Below are 13,713 nucleotides of genomic sequence, written 5' to 3'. Positions count from 1 at the left end.
CTGGATCGGCTCAGATATTTTGTATTATGCATGAGACACGACACTGACCCATTATTCAACTCTCGCTTGTTCAAATTATTTCTGGAGATATGATTTGTCCTTGCTAGGGGCACAGTGTCGCCGCGATGCAAGGTGACTTCTGTATTGGCCTGATTTGCTATTGTGCCGTATCGGGTGGTGTGCATGCTTTGTACACCAAAACAGCCGTAACATTGCTGTGAGTGGAGGAGTTATAATCATGTTGTATTGGTGAGAACCCACTCCCCACATCCGAAATACATTATCTATCGCCAGCGAATGAATAATGTTAAAAAGAGGTTAGCTGTGTGAATGCTGTGCTATTGTTGCGTGACCCTGAAGAAGATCATAGATCATCATAACTCAACTAGACACTCTAATATTCTGCATAATATTTGTGGGACAATTTGCCCTGTGTTTCTCCTTTCCTTTGTAGAACGATAAATGATTGAGGGGTCAAAGGGCTTGTATGTGTACTCTGTATGTTAAGGTTAAGGGGTTCTGATGTGTATTGTGCATGATAAGGTAAAGGGGTTCTGTCTGATCAGGTAAAGGGGTTCTGTCTGATCAGGTAAAGGGGTTCTCTCTGATCAGGTAAAGGGGTTCTGTCTGATCAGGTAAAGGGGTTCTGTCTGATCAGGTAAAGAGGTTCTGTCTGATAAGGTTAAGGGGTTCTGCCTGATCAGATAAAGGGGTTCTGATGTGTATTGTGCGCCTGTTAAGGTAAAGGGGTTCTGTCTGATAAGCTTAAGAGGTTCTGTATTGTGCATGATGAAGTATGCACAATACATGAAGTAATAATAGCCTATTGGAATTCTGTCTGTCTCAGGTGGCGAAGCTGCTTAGTAACAAGCGGTCTCAGGCGGTGGGGATCCTAATGTCCAGCATTCACCTGGACATGAAGGACATCCATAACGGTGAGTTGGGAGGTCTTCATCATGCATCCAGAAATCAACAGCTGACCTTTTTAGTCGTATAAATGAAAGCAATGTCGGCAGTGAAACATGCAATGTTTATATGCCACTCGTTTTTGTGTGTCAACATTTAAAAAAAAACCTTTGAAAGACAAGAGCAGATTAATTCCCTGTCCGACATCCCGGTTCATCAATCCCCTTGTACACACGTTCCCAGTGTCTCTGTTGGGATGTCTTTGTCCCTCATACATCCCGCCCCCAGATCATCTAAACGGTGTGTGTTAAGTGGAGTCAGTCAGGCAGCGCTAATGGGTACAGAGTGTCTCCCTGTTAGGGCTGGCCTCTGATTGCTCTCTGATATCTCACTCCCTCACATGTCCGAGCACACACCCCACCCCCTCCTCCTCCTCCTCGGACCCCCTCCTCCCACCCATCCCATCCCATCCCATCTCCAAACCTTAATCAACTGCTCACAGCGCATCCGTAACCAGGCCACATCGTATTCCAGATCACGGCTGTCGTCATTCAAAACACATTGGAGCGCTATTCGAAAACATGACACCGACCGGCGGCAGCGTTTTGTCTAGAAGATGTGAGATCTTCAAAGGGCCTTCGATCGGTAATCTCTCTGGTGTATTCAACCCTAGCCAGAGAGGGTCTGATCAAGAGAGAGAGAGAGGCCAGCCATGGGCCACTCTCATCAGCGGACTCATTAATCCTCCATGTTTGGAAAGTTATTGCACAGTGCTTAATTATAACTGATTGCAGGACCACCGCGTGTCACTGACGATACGGTCCGAGCGGAGATGGTTCTCAGTGTGTACGCCATAAGGGCATGATGTTTGGAGCCTCCACTGAGGGTATGTGATCATACATGAGAACAATAACATGGAACACACTGGAGTTATGTATCATTCCTTTTTGGTTGTTTTCTTTGGCAAGTATTGAAGAGAACCATACAGTCTGCGAATTACATATTTTAATGCCACAATTTTCAACAAGGAAATTGAATTTTTCCCTTACTTTTTCACAATGGTTCTCTCAGACCTCTTGGCGGTTGAGATGGACGCACTGATTAGAGTTCAACTTGTTTAGAAAAGGGCTGGCATCCATTCGTTACTTGAGCTATTGCCCGGATTCAGTCGAGGTCATCATTACTCCCCAAGGTTTCTGTGCAGAGACAATGACATCGTCCACCATGTGTGCATCTCCCCGAACACGCAACACCCGCAAGACAGACAGGAAAAACGGTTTTATGGCCAATCTTTCTTATCCAAGTGCCTGACGCTGTCATCCTGGCCCTTGGCCCTGGACTGCTCCTCTCCCTCCTGTTGCTGTTGTTTGTCCCCAGACTCCAGCCAGCACTCTGGGTGTTTCATAAACCCCTTGCTGTGCCTGAGTCTGCTCTCAGGCAACACCCCCCTCACCCCCGCATCTGGTGGGGGGGAGGGGGGGCTGGCAGACGTTCCAGTCCTTTTTTTTTGTCATGAGAGGTCTGTGATGATGATCCTGGTGATGATGATGGCGATGAGGATGGTGATACCGCTCTCTCCATCCTGTCTGCTTCATCCTTAACTGGACCTGCCCCAGTCTGCCTCGGGTCAGATGGTAACGAGAACCAAATGATCTCACGAGAGCGTGGGTGAGCGGGGTGGGGGAGACGCAGGGAGGGAGAGCGATGGACTGGGATGCCGAGGTGAAGGGATATGCAGAGAGAGAAGAGAGAGGGAGAAAGGAAAGAAGACCTGAGGAGATGGTGAAAGGGGCAAGCAAGGGGTTGTTTGAGTGTGAAAGGGTGAAAGGGTGAATCAGGGACCAGGGGCTGAGTATCGCGTGCCACATTAAGGGGGTTCCTGAGGCGCAGTTGGAGATGGAGCCAACGTCCATTTAAAGCAAGATAATGCACATTCTGAAGCAAAAAAATAAATTGCGCTTCCAAAAAGAAAATGAAGGAAGTAAAAACCAAAGTTTTTTTTGAATAACCATTAACTCTTTTTTCGAGTGAGGGGGAAGAAAGCCATACATTAGCTTAAGTATTTCCTCTTTTTAATGAAGACAAATATTTCCCTGACGGTAAAACAATTCAACAGATCTCGCTACATCCTGTGCCACATTCCTTTGAAACAGCTCTGTGGTTAGTGAAATTGCCTTGTAAGGTTTTATTTTGGGTGCCGTTTTTTTAAATGCTTCCTAAAGTTCCCGAAAAAATGGGAATTGAGTGAAGGCACTCATGAGGAGCGACGAGAAAGAAAAACTCCAATGCAAAAGCAAATCCAGCGCTGCAGCACGGATCTCCAAGGAGGCATTAGAGTGCCTGCGTTCCATTACTCTGTTCTTTTATCCCCTGTGAGATGAACACGGCCACCATCCCCCCCCACAACCCCCCCTTCCCAAACTGTCCCTCAACGGCACATCAAAACAGAGTGAGTCATTTTGAGAGCCAGCGCTAGAGGAATACACACACACACACACACACACACACACACACACACACACACACACACACACACACACACACACATGCACGCACACACGCGTGCCCACATACACACACACGTGTGCACCCACAGAAACGTCAACGCACACACACACACACACACAGGTGCTGAGTGTTGGGCCGGGTGATTGTGCGTACAGCAACACCTCAGCCGGCGCGCCACAGACCCGCGGGCTCTGTTTGTCTTTAAACATTTACTCTCAAAGGATTAATGCTCCCAAGCGCCGGCGCGTTCCTACGCCCCGAGACACACAGGCGACACCAGGAATTTCAACCGCCGCAGTTCAAACAAGAGATCTTTGCACCTTTGACAGATCTCTAAGACCTCCGTATTTATATTTCCACTCTCGGCCTCTGTGGCTGCTATCGGAGAAAGCGATAGCAGGCGCTGTCTGCGGAGACGCCGAGCACCAACGCAGCGCATGACACATGTGGCCGCGAACGTTGGACTCTCTCGGCTCTGAACGCCATGCCCGTGAATAATGGGGCCACTTTGCCCTCTTTTGTCTGTTTTACCAGGCAGACACATTGGATGGTGTTTTAATGTGGTGGTTTGGCTTGTTTGGTAGTGAATGTCAATGTGGACATTTCATGCCTACTTCAGTGTTTTGATTGATAGCAATAGGGGCGGGAATGTGAACACACACACACGCCCCTTTCACACAAACACACTGTGCAAACACGCAAATGCCCATTAACACCGTGCACAAACACAGTCACACACATGCACGCTGCGCACAATCACTTGTGGACACACACACGCTGTGTCTGCACCCACACAAACCTTTCACATGTTCATGCAAAAACACACCTTGCACATATTGTTGCACGGTGTCGTACACACACACAGACGCACACACACACACACACACAATGTGTGTGTGTGTATACACGATTTCATGTATACACACACATTTTCATGCATACACATTACATATATGTAATGAATTTGTTTTAATATCTCCCCCACCTTCTTTCTTCCGTTTCACCCAGCCATTCTAAACATGGACAACAGTGTGGTGGACCTGGAGACTCTGCAGGCCCTCTATGAGAACGTGAGTACGGAGTGTCAGGAGAAATTTCTATGAAAACATTTGTGTGTACAGAATTGGCAAAGCACACATGCCACCAGTTAAGCGTAATGGCTATTATGTTTTGTTACAACTACGATAATTTGTGTCATACACTAATTATTTGTAATAACAGCGTTGCACGTGGAAGCACGAGACGAGCTCCTCTGATATTGAGATAACAAATACAAATCCTTCAACGGCAACCCCAGCCCTTTGCCTCGTACGCCAGCGCCGTGCGTTCGAAAATACCTCTCTGAGATTGCTGAAAGATTAAATCTGCTGCAACGAGTCCAAACAGAATCCAACAGAACCCGACTCTTAATTAAGGGGGGGGGGGGTAGGGGGGCGATGGAGAATTAAGCTGTTTCTAATATACATTGCTAGACCAGGTTTTTTTTTCAATCTTTCTTGAAAAACCAAGAAAGGGGCTGAGCTGTGTCAGCGACAGGGGGCCTTACACACACGGGAACATGCCTCGCTATCTGGAGTTGATATTCCGTGTTCCACTCTTGAAAGGGAGAGTTGAAGGAAGTGTGCATTAGATACCCAAAACAAACAGGCAAACCGCAAAGCCTACTGGTATGTGTGCTGGACGGCGACACAGTTTTCCTTTTTTTTCTTTCTTTCTGCGTGTTCGTCTGCTGCCCTGCGAAGGGAGCCAGGGTTTTGGGTTTCTTTCTCCCCCCTGTACATGGTAAACATGTATTATTCACAGTGAGTGATGGACGTCGTTTTGGCGATACGGTACCAGCCTTGCAGGGAACAGGAGTTGAGAAAAGCCCTTGTGTGTGTGTGTGTGTGTGTGTGTGTGTGTGTGTGTGTGTGTGTGTGTGTGTGTGTGTGTGTGTGAGTGTGTCTGTGTGTGTGTGCGTGTGTGTGGCAGTAGTCATTGCTACACTACAAATGTATACATATACATAAATAGAAGAATATCTGTAGATTCGCGTTGCCTGGTGCCCTGACCGGCAGTGCTCCGTATGAACACCAGAAGGACATGAATCCCGTCGCCTTCATCGAGGCCTTGCGATATCACTCCATTCTGGCGGCAATGGGCTCACTGTGTACAATACTGCACACTTTTCACTCAACCATCTTGATCCCCCCCGGCCTTTTTGTGGAAATACTGCAGGAGCCAGACGGAGATATGTAGAAAATGAACGGGACATAAAAACGGGGCATGCTTTCTCCATTGCATTTGCGATGCAGTTTTAAGACACTGTGAAATTCCTGCGAGCAGCTTCTTGGCGTGGCTTCACAGCGCCGGCCGCGACCTCTGGCCGCTCCAGGCACATTAATAATGTTGATCATGGGAATAAGGCCTAGGTACGGGACGTGCTTTAGTTATGAGCCGATGTGTCAAAACCAGGGATCGAAGAAAGGGCCCCCACCTCTCCAATCAACCCCAGATTGTAAGTGATGTCTCTCTCTCTCCTCTCCCCTTCTCCCCCTGCATCCCTCCCTCACTTTCTCTCCCACTCCTCTCCCCTCTCTCTCTTGCTCTCCTCCACGGCCTAAGGCTATGGTATTGAGTCAAGGAGCTGAATTGATTCTCTTTTGTATTGCAAGACTCCATCCTGTCTGTGGGTCTCCAGCCCTCTAAACCACAGCTGGCAACGCAGCCAGCCTGTTTCTGGAGGAATGAGAGGGACTTCTCATGGTAATAATCCCACTCGCTGCAACCGGCCACTGCAGCATTCTCTCTTTCTCTTTCTCTTTCTCTTACTCTCTCTTACTCCCCCCCCCCTTTCTTTTCCTCTCTTGCAGTCTCCTTGTCGACTTTGACACTTTCTCTGTTTTTCGGCCTCTTACCACTTTTTTTTTATGTGTTGCATTTTTGTATTTCTTTCAACAGTAAAAGCCCCTCGGGGCCCACACAATACTGCGCACATAGAGTAGCAAGCCTGTGTGGTGCCACACAGTGCGAGAGGGAGAGCCAGTGAGTCTGAGCAGGGCAGGATTACTACCACCCCTGCTCTTTGAAGGCTAAGCCTCAGCCAGTTGGAGGGGGTCAGGGCAATAGAGGGACATCCCCTAAACCCCCCCCCCCCCCCCCCCCCCCCCCCCTTTCTAGCCTACGCTTTAATATCACGAGCCACAACAAGGGTCCAGCACGCTCCCACTCAGTACTGAGTGTTCAGAGGCTCCCTGTAGCGGACTGGCAGGGCTGGCCAAATGTCACGGAGGTGGGTCCAAATCAGGTGGCCCCGGACGGCCCGCTGCCAGCCTATGAAGGGCTGCCTCATGTTCTATTCTCTTTTAATGAAGATGCCATGTGAGGTCTGTGTGTGTTCCTGTGTATGTGTGTGTGTGTGTGTGTGTGCTTGCGCGCACCTACTTGCAACCGTGCAAGTACAGTTTATATTTTAGAAATGAAACGGTTGGCAAACAATCCCCCAAAATCCCGAAAAAACAAACAGAAATATTGTTTCAGGGAAAATTGCGTGCCATAAATAAGCACCATAGCTGGCTCTGTTTAGCCCCGGTACTGGAGTCCAGGCTAATCACTACCACTTGCTCTACCAGTACTCAATACTGCAATCCTGAAAAAACAACAACGAAAAGATCCACTTTACATTGCGTTTGATATTCCAACAACAAACTTTGATTCCCATGCTAACAATCCATGCAACATGCCCCGGCAATTCAGAGATCACACGCTAATGCTATACTCGTCCCTGAATTACAACAACACAACGCGGGACTCCAATGCTGCCTCTCTCTTATGGGGGGTTCAAAAAGCCCAGATCTGCTTTGTATTAAATGTATTTACACTTGAAAACATCTCTGGAGGAGGCAGGCCCTCGTCGGTAGAAGGCAGTAGTGTGCGGAATACTAATGGGCCGCTCTGTGGATCTGATGCCAGCGTTTGATGTTCTCCAAAGTCACGGGCAGCCGCTGAACCCCCCGGTGATGGGGCGTTGGTGGAGGGGGGGATAGAGCCGAGAGGGGCGAGACCTCTCTCCTCGACTTTTCAGTGATTTAGGGTCCCTCAAAGCCCCAAGGAGCGAGTGTACATTCCCTCTGTTGTTCATGGTTTTGTCAGTCTGCGTCAGAGCCGTCAGCCTCCATTGTCCGGGCTGCAGAGAAACCGACGGGGTATTCCCGGCGCCCTCCTCCTCCTCTCCGCTCAAACCACCTTGTAGGAATCTGCAGGGCCGCAGTCTGACAGCAGAGTAAACCGGGAGATGCGGTGGCGGTGCTGAGGGGCTCCTTGTGTTCTCCGGCACTCTGTTTGCACTACTTAAACATGTTACGTTTTGCTGACAAGAAAGTGGAGTGAGGTGAGAAGACCTCGCTTGTTTTCAAGTCTCGGGCCGAACCTTGTGGATGTTGGGAAGAGGTGGGAGGGAGGAGGAAGTGTTTCTTTGAAGATGTTCACGGTTGTTATAGTTAGCATCGTCACTGAGCCGTGTTCAATAGAAGAGCGCCCCCGCTGGGCCTTTCTGCTCTCAATGTCACAAGCTTGGCTGTTGTTTACATTTTAGTGAGCCCGTGTCATGAGAAAAGTTGGAGCAGGTTGAGAAGTGTTGGCTGGGATTCAAGACGTATGTTCTAACATGAATATATATTTCAAGGAAAAATGACGGCGCTTTTGCTTGGTTGTTTTTGCCGCCTGCTGTCTGATTTTTACACTTTCTTTTAAATGACAGAGAGCCCAAGACGATGAGATGGAGAAGATCCAAAAGCACAATAAGGCAACAGCAGAGAAGGAAGAAGGGAAACCATTGGACAAGCCTGAACAGTAAGGGTGAATCGTGACTCACATTCCAGGCATTTCTTTTATTTATTTATTTCATGGATTTAAGGACGTAAAGAAAGCATGTGTTTATCCCAACAGATTTCTCTTCCAGTTGTCCCAAATCCCCAACTTCTCTGAACGGGTCTTCTGCTTCCTGTTCCAGTCGGCCTTCCGAGAGTGCATGTCCTCCGTGCTGCGGAAAGTCGAGATCCTGCAGACCGTATGCAAGGTGAACGTCCTTCCTCACTTTTATTACCTGCGGCCAATGAGAAAGCTTTGACACTGTCTTCCTGTACGTTTGTCTCTCCATCCGGGTCTCATTGGCGGGATATCACCAAAAGCGGAGCAGGGATTTGCACCACATTAGGTGGATGGGTTGTTGATTGGCCAAGTAAGAAGGGATTTCCTTTGGTGTAACACCACCAAGAAATGACCCTGGAAGGTTTGTCGAAGGGTTCAGGATGATTGATGAGTCATTTTCCCAAGCCCCGCCCACTTCCTGTGTTCTTAAAAACCTCCACAGGGGGCCTTGTTGGGAGACGAGCCGATGGAAACTGCTTTGAAATGTCGAGGTTGTGTCTTGCCTGATTTTCACGCAAATGTGCTTGCTTCCATCCTCGCACACAAACCAAACCAATGTCATGTTAGACCATGTGTTCGTATTGGGATAAAGGGTGTTATCCAGAACAAAGTGTTATGTTTCTTCACAATATATGACTTACTGTCAAAACCTTGAAGCCTGAGGACTGGAAAGACATAAACATGACGACACTTTGTGGACAGAGGTCTGAGCTCCACGGAGCACGCTCTCTAATTCTCTATTGTTTTCTGTGACGACTTCCATACCATCTCATCCCCCACTTTATAGTCCCGGGCTGGTTTTCATTCACAAATCTCAGCTCTAAGATCTCAAAACCAGCTCTTGAGATCCTGGAGATCAAATCAGCAAATCATGTCGTTTTCAAACGCATGGTTGTGAAGCTGACATTACAATTGTTCTGGAAGTCTCACCTTGCGTCCTCATCCCTGAACCCGGTTCCCTTGGTGTGTGTGTGTGTGTGTGTGTGTGTGTGTGTGTGTGTGTGTGTGTGTGTGTGTGTGTGTGTGTGTGTGTGTGTGTGTGTGTGTGTGTGTGTGTGTGTGTGTGTGTGTGTCCCAGACGCTGCAGAGCGGGAAGTGTGTGATGCAGATCCTGGGTCTGGTGCTGGCGTTTGGGAACTTCATGAACGGGGGGAACCGCTCGCGAGGCCAGGCTGACGGGTTCACCCTGGACATCCTGCCGAAACTCAAGGACGTTAAAAGCAGCGTGAGTGCCTTATCCCAGGGTCCCTGAGTGCAGAGTGAGGCATCTCTGCTCAAACGTCTGTCGTTAACAGACATTCTTTACTTTGGAATCAATCTATTACTGCAGAATATAATCACTCAGTTTGGAAATAACGTCAAATGATTTGATAACTTGAGTCCAAACCTACAGATGGACCTGTAGAATTCAAGTTAAAGTTACTGGATGTTGAAAGAAAAGGTCAGCAGGATTTAACTGTTCTTACTAAAGTTCCTCATGAATCAGCCACATGCGGCAGTTTTTTCCATTATTGACGCATTCAAATAAGTCACTGCTAGATCCCTGCAGACCAAAAGGTCATCCATCCAGGTCTACCATTTCTATTTCACCAGCGGATTGGTTTAGCAACCATGAGTCTGAGGGACTGAACACTACCCTTGTTCATGGGAAGAAACTTCATTACATTTGAAACTCCAGAAAAGTAATTACTTTTACACCAACAGTTCCATTGTGGTCAACTTCTGCCGAGTTTGGGTTTTATTGAGCACAGTAAATGCTGAATGTTACAGTACATGGTGTTCATGCCATGATATTCAACATTCTCAATCATCCATATGTCATCCAGCCAATCTGAAGCAGGGACTGAATCTTTCAATCATCAAACTTGCCAAATGGCATAACTATTGTGTGGGTTTCAGGATAAACATACTAATTTGGGCCGATAATCGTGTCAGCGTTCATGAAGAACTTCATAGGTCATCGCTTGAGTGTGTTGCTAACAATGTTATCCTGCACTTCTCATTCGGTGTCATAAATAGGCTCCGTTTGCCCTCCACACAGCCATATAAGGTTTCCATTGCTAAGGTGGTAGTGATGAAATTACTCAGGTACCAATAAATAACATTAAACTTTCCACCATCCCGTGAGTTATGACAGCCAGCCGTGAGCTGTGGCTGCGTTTGATGCATCGCTCCTCAAACGCAGTGATTCATCCACAAACGTTTCTAAGACCTCGTAAGACCGTCTTCCATTCTTGTTTAGCTTACACAAATTAAAACGGCCTGCTGCGAAATGATTGGATTAATAAATAAAGGGTTTTCTGTTTATTTACAGGGCTATTTTCTTTTCGTTTATCTTTCAGGACAACTCCCAGAGTCTTTTGTCCTACATTGTTGCTTACTATCTACGGCACTTTGATGAGGTATGTTTTAGTTCCTGTTTATTTCGCTCTTCTCTCTTTTTTTGTTTTACTCTGATTTACTCAGAAATCCTTCCAGGCCCTCTCTTTTCATCTCCTGTCTTGCCAGAGGATACCATGGCTTATCCTTTATCAAATTATTTATTTTCCCTTCCCTCATTTAGGTGGAGACAAATATCTCTCTTTCTCCCTCTCCTGTCTCTATTTCTTACTCCCTCTCATCAGTTCTATCTCTTTTTCTCTCGTTTTATCTCGCTCTCTCTTCCTCCCTCTATCTCGCTCCCTCACGCTTCCTTTCCTCCCTCACTCCTGGCTCTGGCTCTGGGTTTATTCAAACCTGCAGTCTGCTCATTGGCACAGCATCCAAAGAAGCGGTAGTGTAAATAATTAGGCTTGCCAGATGAGATGAACTCAGTAGAAGGGGGCCTGCCAAAGTCAACCTGCAGAACATGGCTCTGGCGCTTGTAATTACTTTCGGTAACACCAATTGACAGGATGAATGTTCAGTTAGATTATTGTCACTTCTGCGCTAGCTGGTTGCTCTTAGTATGGATTCAGGCCTATCTCATTGTTGGATGTTTAAATATCTAATAGCTACCCCTGGCAAGATAAAACCACTCCCTATGGCCTGCTGAAAAGCTCTACTTATATGTGAAGATTATTGACTCTGACAATGTTTCTGTGTGTGTGCGCATGTGTTCGTGTGCGGTTGTGTGTGTGTGCGCGTGTGTGGGTGCCTGTGTGTGTGTGTGTGTGCGTGCTTGCGGTTGTTTGTGTGTCTGTGTGTACGGTTGCGCGTGTGTGCGATTGCGTGCTGGGGTGTTTGTGTGTGCGGTTGCATGTCTGTGTGCGTGTGCATGCCTGTGTATGTGTATGTGTGTGTGTGTTCATGTGTGTTCCATCAGGACGCGGGCCGGGAGTCATGTGTCTACCCTCTCCCGGAGCCCCAGGACCTGTTCCAGGCCTCGCAGATGAAGTTTGAGGACTTTCAGAGAGACCTCCGTAAGCTGAGGAAAGACCTAAACGGTGAGGCCGGCTAACAGACTTCCTCTGAATGTTTTCCGTCACACACATCCAAAACCGGTTTAACCTCTGTATTTACATCCGCGCTCAGCGGGTAGTAAAGTTGAAACGCCGCTGGTTATGGCAGGTGTCCCCTTATGTTTACGAGATCCTTACATGAAGATTTATATAAGCATAAATTATTGCATTAATCCATCCACATATCTTCTGCCACAATGGAAAAGCACGCGCAGGCCGTAGCCGGCTATGGTCATGTTTGGATCTGGGAAGCGGGTCAGGAGAGAGATAGCATCTGTTTGTCATACAGACGGGCTAACCAGCAGCAGATGGGAGTCCTCAGCAGCAGACTCCTGTTGGGCACCGCGCGTCTTTACTGTCCTCACGAAGCACGGATCAAAATATCAAGGAGGCAAGGTTGCGGGGAAAGTGTTCCCTCTTCCCCTCCCCCCTCCCCGGGCCTCCTCCCCCCACTGACCCCTTTGGAACCGCAAAGCCCCCCGAAAAGGTGGTTAAGGCCGGGGGCTTTGACGGGGGTAGCAGATCCTCCTGAGGTGCCTCTGAGGGATCACTCGGACCAGAAAGGGGGTCTCGTGTGGAGCTCTACTGTGGGCTTGATTCGCTCAGCAAGTAACCCGATGAGTTCTTGATTTGACTTGTAAACTGTTTACAACTGGTCAATTACCCTCCCCTTTGTGACGGCCGACCGTAATAACCCTGCAATCATCTTATGGAAATGGTGTTTTCATTTGGGATTTGGCGGCGTTCACACACTGGGCAAACGAGCCGTTCTGGTTTCACGTCGGGGACCGTGGCGATGAGGCTGAGGGACCCGGCTGGAGAGAGTGTGGAAATCCGCTTACGCTCGGCGAAAGCCAATCTGATTAGTCAACTCGAAAAGAGGAAGATGAGGAATCCTCGCAGCGTAATGAATGACGCGCTGGGGAATATTCACTTTCACTTCTCTGTAACCACGCACTCACTCAGCTCCGTGAAGACCGCTTTCCCGGCCTTCAGCGCCATCCCAGGTGGTGGAAAGCTATCGTGAGCTCTGAACGAGCACTGTGCATATGCGTGTTTCGCTGTGTGTGTGTGTGTGTGGGCGTAGGTGTGCATGCGTGCCTTTATGTGTGTGTCCACACATATGAGCATGTGCAATTAGATTTTCATGTGCAGAGGTGTGCGCTAGACTAGAGCGTAAGTATGCGTGCACATGTGCCGCGCTCCCATCCCTATTGACAGCACACTGGCCTCCTGCATTCAATCACGTTTTATGTGTGCCTACTGGTAAACCAATCAAGACCCCAATCCCCACTGCCTCGCCAAATATTGTTCCTGCCGCGCGACTATCAATCTTCTGCTTCATCTTTTCGCCGCTGTTTATTTGCCACTCATGAAGACGGGCGGATCGCGGGGGTCAAACGGCAGACCCGTGTCCCGCCCCCCCCCCCTTGCCCCACGGTGACGCTGGCTCAGCGAGAACGCTCACGGCCTGCAGAGCGGCTCTCTGTGGACCTGGCTGAGGTCAGCTGAGCAATCCACCAGACCCCGGGCTTCGATGACGGTTCCCCGAGGAAGGCTTTCCAATAAGTGGGCGTCTTGCGGAAATGCGCTGCTTGGGTCGAGCCCGACCGGCGGCAAGCTGCCGCCGGTCTCCTCCCCCGTGCACTTTGCGCCCTGTCTTCATAGGAGGTACCATATGGTGCAACCATTACTGTTTGCGCCCCCCCCCCCCCCCACTCCCCTCTCCGCCCTACTCCGGGGTCCATCAGCGTGAAGCCCATGGGTCCATCCCGGGTCCAGATAGAGCGTGACGCCCGCTGGGCTCCTCTGGCATCCCATGGCTCATTATGGGTCATTATGGGTCATTATGGCTTTACTTACGCCTAATCAGGAGCCATTCATCAAACGGACCAGAGAGAGAGGAGGGGAGCGAGAGGGTGAGAGACTGAAGGAGGTCAGCGATGTGAGC

General features: G+C 48.7%; 1 protein-coding gene across 1 annotated transcript in view; it reads left to right on the top strand.

The window, feature by feature from the left end:
* The window catches only part of fmn2a (formin 2a), a gene marked incomplete at both ends in the record, with an annotated part of 34,978 nt that overhangs the window by 14,994 nt on the left and 6,271 nt on the right, over window positions 1–13,713 (top strand). The window contains 7 exons of the mRNA XM_079731061.1: window positions 848–935; window positions 4,423–4,484; window positions 8,153–8,244; window positions 8,341–8,470; window positions 9,401–9,547; window positions 10,665–10,724; window positions 11,627–11,747. Coding sequence (XP_079587187.1) covers window positions 848–935; window positions 4,423–4,484; window positions 8,153–8,244; window positions 8,341–8,470; window positions 9,401–9,547; window positions 10,665–10,724; window positions 11,627–11,747 — 700 coding nt within the window. The remainder of the gene's footprint in view (window positions 1–847; window positions 936–4,422; window positions 4,485–8,152; window positions 8,245–8,340; window positions 8,471–9,400; window positions 9,548–10,664; window positions 10,725–11,626; window positions 11,748–13,713) is intronic.

This window comes from Pollachius pollachius (assembly GCF_949987615.1).
Source record: "Pollachius pollachius genome assembly, chromosome: 2".
NCBI classification, from domain to species: Eukaryota; Metazoa; Chordata; class Actinopteri; order Gadiformes; family Gadidae; genus Pollachius; species Pollachius pollachius.
This window is presented reverse-complemented; position numbering and strand designations above follow the sequence as displayed.